At 40.2% G+C, this 7096-nt stretch overlaps 1 protein-coding gene across 4 annotated transcripts in view; it reads left to right on the forward strand.

Annotated features, from left to right (window-relative positions):
- The window catches only part of GANC (glucosidase, alpha; neutral C), a 76225-nt gene that overhangs the window by 50594 nt on the left and 18535 nt on the right, over positions 1-7096 (forward strand). For all 4 annotated transcript variants that reach the window (XM_005860296.2, XM_005860293.2, XM_005860297.2 and 1 more), the window contains 4 exons: positions 436-537; positions 1994-2237; positions 3571-3635; positions 6398-6474. In XM_005860296.2, the coding sequence (XP_005860358.1) occupies positions 436-537; positions 1994-2237; positions 3571-3635; positions 6398-6474 (488 nt within the window). The remainder of the gene's footprint in view (positions 1-435; positions 538-1993; positions 2238-3570; positions 3636-6397; positions 6475-7096) is intronic.

The raw sequence follows: 7096 nt of genomic DNA on the forward strand, positions 1-7096 counted from the left end.
ACACACACACACACACTGGGGATGTTGCCTGCAACCAAGGTACATGCCCTTGACCAGAATTGAACCCGGGACCCTTCAGTCCTCAGGCCGACTCTCTATCCACTGAGCCAAACCGGTTAGAGCATGTAAATTGTATCTTAGTAAAGTTGATTTTTTAAATGTTCCTCCTAAAATCAGACTTCAGTTAGACTTCAAAAATAAGTGATTTCAGAATATTTTCGCAATTTCTTTTGTTGATTTTAATAACTTTTTCACATTAGAAAATTAATATATTTTCATTCTGGAAGACCAAAATGTGTATATTTTAAGGTAAGGAAGAAATGCATTCCTTTATATTAATTTTGTCTATTACAAATAAGGAATCTAAACATGAAATCAAGGGCATGGGCTGATTTGTGATTTTTTTTTTAAATACCTTGTTACTGGTGTCCAAAGGTGCTGTGTGGACAGGCGACAACAGAGCAAAATGGAGTTACCTGAAAATTTCGATCCCTATGTTACTCACTCTCAGCGTTACTGGGATCTCTTTTTGTGGAGGTAAGGTGATATCCTCAGGCTTGAAGTGAGAGAAAATAAAAACTGAGGGTGTTTTTGTCAAAGCTGGTCACAAATCCCTTCTCATTGGCTGTTTTGGATAGGGATAAACGCCGGAAAGAAAAGATGAGGAAAGTGAAGGGGGGATTAGAGAGGAGAGAAAGGGTAGCTCCAGATCTGTTTTGTGTCTTATCTGAATTAAGGACATAAAGGCAGGAGTGGGGCTAGAGTGCTGCTTTCCCTCATTCTCTTACTGCTTCCTCAGCCACTCTTGGTAACTGAGTTTCTCGTCCTGAAACATGCCTTTCTTCTTGAACAAAAAATGGAAAGAACTACAAAGAATTTTGCAAATAAGAAATCAGCCTTACAGAAATCATTTTTACTCTGCGAGTTTAAAATTCTGTGACATGTTTCTACTGTTAAAAAAAAAGATATGCTCTTGGGAAAGATAAATTTAGTTAAAATAAGATTCTCTAGTGTGCCACCTTCCCAAATCCTAATAATTCTCTGCAGATGAGAGATCTCAATATGGAAGGTGCTCAGCATGACCACAGATCCAGCTGCTCCTTCTTTTCTCTAGGAATAGAAGTGACTTACTATCACTTTTTGATACATGTGTTTTTATGGCATTGGTCCATACAAGGAATATGTATCCTGCTTAAGGACTAACCATGAAATTCTACTTAAACCTCTCATTCTCATTATCTGTTTCTCTTTAGCTATTTCTATAATAAATGTTCCTCCTAAAATCAGACTTCAGTTAGACTTCAAAAATAAGTGTAATTTTTATCTTGCCTTAGCTGTTGCTTTCAAAGGAAGTCAATTGCCAGCCCTCCACTGCCACCCACCCCTAAATACAGGCATGGACTCAGACAGATATTTTGCAATTTCTGGGTTACCTGGGTTCAGGAACATACCTGAAAGTTGATCTTGCAGTAAAGCCTCTGACCTTTGACAAGAATAGAATATAAAAGAGCGTACTATCAGATCCCCAACGGGCAGAGTTTTTTACTGTGTGCTCCCTAATTTGAGGCCACAGTGTCATTTTGAGTGCATACACAACACCTTTCTTCTGTCTGTCTTCAAAGCCTTATTTTACTTGAGTGCATCATTTATTAGAGCCTGGTTGCCTCACAAGTCTTTTTTTTTTCTTTTTTTAATCCTCACCAAAGGATATTTTTTCCCATTGCTTTTCAGAGAGAGAGAGAGAGAGAGAGAGAGAGAGAGAGAGAGAGAGAGAGAGAGTGTGTGTGTAAAAGGGAGGGAGGGAGAAAAACTTTAATGTAAGAGACACATGGATTGGTTGCCTCCCGCATGCTCCCCAACCAAAGGGTGGAGAGCGAACCCCCAACCCAGATACATGCCCTTGACCAGGAATCGAATCCACAACCCTTCAGTACTCTAAGCACTGAGCCTCATTGACCAGGGCTCACAAACCTTTCTTTGACTAATGAATCAGCTGATGTTGGCGGCTTCGTGGGGGATCCAGAGGCGGAGCTGCTAGTGCGTTGGTATCAGGCCGGAGCCTACCAGCCCTTCTTTCGTGGCCATTCCACCATAAACAGCAAGCGACGGGAACCCTGGCTCTTTGGGGAGGAACACACCCAGCTCATCAGAGAAGCCATCAGAGAGCGTTACACCCTCCTGCCCTATTGGTATTGTCTGTTCTACTGTGCACATGTGACTGCCGAACCCATCATGAGGTAAGTAGGCTTCACCTGTCGGAGGCCCCAGCAAACAGTCTAACCAACCACTGGGGAACGGAGTAATTACACAGTGACTTCAAGAGAACAAGTGAAGGAGAGCCATGTGTTTAATCATGTCCTCAGCTTATGTGAGCAGGGTGCTGGCAGTGGAGGTAGCAGAAGATAACTCTGTGATTCAAGTGTTAATATTTGATATGAGACAGAAATAGAGCTTTTTCAAAGAAAAATGAAATGACTTTGTAACTGAATTCATTCAGTATTTAACCCACAAGCATCCTCTTATGAAGAACATTATTCTGCCAGTCTTAAGCTCTATCTCACCCTTGGAACTAAACTGTTCCAAGTTTGAGGTAACCATTTTTTCTGATGTATAAATTATATTCTGATTGTATTTTTTTAAACTAGAGGAGGAATCACACAGAGACATACTAAGACTCCTGGATCCTCCGTTCCTAAACCTGGCTCAGATCAGAATCATCTGGGAGCTTCTTAAAAAAACAGATTCTAAGGCCATACCTCCAGACCTACTAGGAATCTCTTTGGGAAGGTTTCAGGGATCTATATTTGTTAGAAAATTTCCTGGTGATTCTAGACATTAGCCAGCTTTAGAGACCACTGCTTTGTTACCAGTAGGAAAGGGAATACATTATTACAAAGGCTAATGAATAAACTAAAAGTAAGTCTCTTGTTTAAAAATATCATTTCCTCATGAAATTGAAAAATATTATTAGAACCATTAAGTTAATATTCAGATACATAGATATTGAAAGTTTTCTTTATAAGCCCAAATGTCTTCTAGGTAGTTGTGTGCAACAATAACAATAAAACAAAAACCACACAACAGTTTCTCAAACCTCTAAAAATGTTGCCAGTTTGAAAACAAGAAAAAACAGTTCTTCTCATTTGAATAGGTAATGATTAAGGATGCATGAAAGGCAGTGACAGCATAAAGAAATGGCACAGATTTTATATCATAAAATGATTTTACAAACATTTAATTTGTTTTACACCAAACGTGTTAGGCATTTGGACTTCTGATTCTGCCTGTCAAAGTAGTATTTATTTCTAGTTCAACAATAAGAAGGAAAAATTGCAGGTACCAGATTTCTCAATCTTTCATTTAAACGTTTAAGCTAATTGATAGCTCTTTTACATAGGAAAAATAGGAGTAATCATAGCAATTGCTCATAAAATCTTGAAACAGATGAAGAGAGACTTGGCCCTGGCTTTTTCTAATTTCCTTTGAATGGTTACAAAACTGAAAGTATAAGTGATTGAATTGTAATAAGAATCTAATGTTGAAGAAAGAATTTTTTTTTTCTTACCCCAGGCCTCTGTGGGTAGAGTTCCCTGATGAATTAGAGACTTTTGGTGTGGAAGATGAATACATGCTGGGTAAGCATTTCTTGATTAATTATAATTATGAGAAATATTGTAATCATGTTCTTGTTATACTTTCTAGTGTAAGAGCACTAAAAAAAATCCCTAATTTCAAGAAATCCAAAAAATAAAAGAAATTTCATCACCAAGATTTTTAGTGCTAAGTGGAATCATAGCTATTCTGTTGTCATGTAGCACATCTCATATTAACTTTAAATAAATCCATCCTATTTGTGAATGCAATTGGTATTCTTGTTCTGGGTCCACTCCTTTAACCACCAAATCTAGAACATGAAAGTCTATCATCTTGGCAATAAGGTTCAAAAAGCCAGGCTCAACAGAATTGCCAAAAAGATAGAACAAAAGAGAATGGAAACCCCAAAATGTAAAACATCTTGCTCTTTAGGTCTCCACTCATCCTTAGTTCTCAGTTGAAATAGCAACTTTCTTGGAGTAAAATTTCCTGACCAAAATTGCTTCCTAATACCTAATTCCACCTACTTAAATTCAAGTCAATCCCTCCTATTACATAACTTTTATTTTATTTTTACTTTGCCTTTTTGGTATCCATCTGAACTCTAATTAGTTTGTAATTACTTACTTAATACCTGTCTTCATTGACTGTAAACTCCGTGAGGGCAGGGACCATGTCTGCCTTATTTGTCACTATATCCCCAGAGCTCAGCACAGTGCCTAGTACTCAGTAGTACTCTAAATATTTGTTGAATTAAAGAGTGGATTTATAGCCCTGGCTGGTTTGGCTCAGTGGATAGATAGTCGGCCTGCAGACTGAAGGGTCCCAGGTTCGATTCCAGTTAAGGGCAAATGCCTGGGTTGTGGGCTTGATCCCCAGTTGGGGGTGTGCAGGAGGCAACCGATCAATGATTCTTCATCATTGATGTTTCTATGTCTCTCTCTCTCACCTTTCCTCTCGAGAAAATAAATAAACAAACAAATAAATAAATAAGAGAATAAATAAGTGAATTCATAAATGGATGAATTTTACACATATGTGATACTAAGGCCAAAACAAAATTAATAATTCAGATCGTGTTTAGGAGAATTTTAGTCTTCCCAGTGCATATGGTTCAGATGTCAACCATGGTGTTGCTCCATCTGGTCTTGCTGCTTTTCTGGCCTGGAGCTGAAACACACTGAGGCCTAAATGTCATCTCTAGATTGACCAAAACTCTGTCCTGTAGTCAAGGAAGAAGATCTGAATGTCCATGCTGACCACACTTCTAGATAATAATTGTAGGCTCACCATCACCAACATCACTTATAGCAAACAATGAGGCACTTGGGCAAGTGTGATGGTGCTTTCAGATTACTGACATACTAGCAGTTTTGTCACTGGAAAGGCACCAGGTCCAGAGAGGGTCTGCCTCGGGCTGGCCTGTAGTGTGTGGAAAGATTTCACCTGAGTCTAGGTGATTTTGAGAGTATGTTTATTAAAGTTGGGGACAGTGAAACAAAGGAAGGGCTTAGGATGGAAGAAGCAACAGGAGAGATACTAGATGGTGCTCTGCTTTGGCTCTCTAGAGACGTTACAGGAAAAAAGTGAGCCATGCTGGGCAACGTGGACTCACTGAGAAGTAAAAGTCACAGTGACAGAGTGAGCCAAGACGAGGCTGCTGTTACCTCACTGAAAAGTCCGAGAAAAGGGGGGCCTTGGAGACAGGCTCAGGGGGGTTACCCCAAGATGAGTTGCTGCTGTCCATTGCTCTCCTGGTTGCAAGTCTTGCCAGGATCCTTAGAACTTAGGAGAAAGAGAGCAGAGATATATGCCTGAGAAAGAAAAAGGGAAGAAAGGTGTGGGCTCCCTCTGGGCTGTCTTCCTTTACCTTAAGAAGCTTTATCTGTTTCCTAAAGGTAAATTTCTGGGGAGGTCTCAGGAGAGGATCTCAATAGACTATTCATTGGCTTTCCAGATGTGTCATTTCAGGGTCGTGGTTTCCACTGATTGGTTAGAGCTAAGAGAGGGGATCATTAGTCATTGCATCTGGTTCTGATATCAACCACGGTGTTGCTCCATCTGGTTTTGCTGCTTTTCTGGCCCGGAGCTGAAACATACTGAGGCCTAAATGTCATCTCTAGATTGACCAAAACTCTGTCCTGTAGTCAACAGACCCGAACTTTGTTCCTAAGATTTTATGATGTGGGTCAGAACTTCATTGTCCCGAGGGCCCAATGCTTAAGGGTGTGGTCATGCAAGGGAATCCTATGAGGCCGTTCTCCTGCCCTCTTATTCTCCCTCTAAGGATGTCTAAAACCACTTGACTAGCTAGCAATATGCCAAGGGAGGAAAGGTCAGAGGAGGGTCTGAATCAGATGACCATCGATATGAATGTTCAGGGGATGTAAACCACATGACTAGGGAGGAAAAGCGGGGAGGTCCTTGTTTTCTCAGTTTTGCCCATTGCTAGGCACCTGGAGCTTTCACCCTGGTGACCTTCTGTACCTTGCCCGTCGTCCATGCTCTGCTATGTTTGTCCAACTACTTGCCACAATGATGCACAAAAAGAGACTGGGGTCCCTCCCTAGAACTTCAATATACTGTAAGTGGATTGATGACAGGCAATAATAGTCCCCTCTGTGAGCACCTATCCTTTTTCTAGCAATGCATCTCTCTGATGAATCATAGGTTCACCTCACCAAGGTCTCTACCTTTAAGAAGTTCACGGTCTAGTGGTCCTTAAAACCACAAAAGCACTCAATTAAAAGGAAAGGATGTTTTCAGACTTTGTTTTCAAATTTATTTCTTCTCCATTTTTCAGGAAGTGCTTTATTGGTTCATCCAGTCACAGAGCCAAAAGCTACTGTGGTTGATGTGTTTCTGCCAGGATCAAATGAGGTAAGAGTAAATGACAGTCACATATTTTATATGTCTCATATCTATTTTTCATTCTGATGAATTAGCCCCTGTTAGGAAATAGATTTCTTCATCATGCAATTGTAAAGACAGCACAAATGACTAGAGCAACTAAAGATTCTTACAAGTCATGACCACTGTATTCAGAGATCAAGAAACTTAATGGAAGAGCAGGGAGAAAGTTGAATAGGTGGATTAGAATGGTTCTTTATATTCACACTTTGACTTGTGTAAGTGACTCCTTATAAACACACTGAGATTTTAAGTAGGAATAAATCTTTAGTCTACTATGAGGTATCAAACTCTAGGGAGAACAAGTATAAAAAGACTTTGCTCTTTGGTTCTGGCTCTCTCTGAATCCTGAGTTTTTGTCACCAAAAGCTGGTCTCCAGATGTTACGGCCAAAGGTGATCCTGAGTGGGGGAGTGAAAGGATTGAGAAAAGACAGACAAGAGAATGAAAGCTGGGTCTCGGTGGGACGCTGCTCCCTGATGAGAAGACAGCGCCAGCGCCCACAAGCCGTGTCTTTATTTTATAGCAGATGCCACGAGGCAAAGTAGGGGCGTGATCAAGTTGTTTACAGCATTCTCGTGAGTTTCAACCC

Source organism: Myotis brandtii, unplaced genomic scaffold (genome assembly GCF_000412655.1).
Source record: "Myotis brandtii unplaced genomic scaffold, ASM41265v1 scaffold133, whole genome shotgun sequence".
NCBI classification, from domain to species: domain Eukaryota; kingdom Metazoa; phylum Chordata; class Mammalia; order Chiroptera; family Vespertilionidae; genus Myotis; species Myotis brandtii.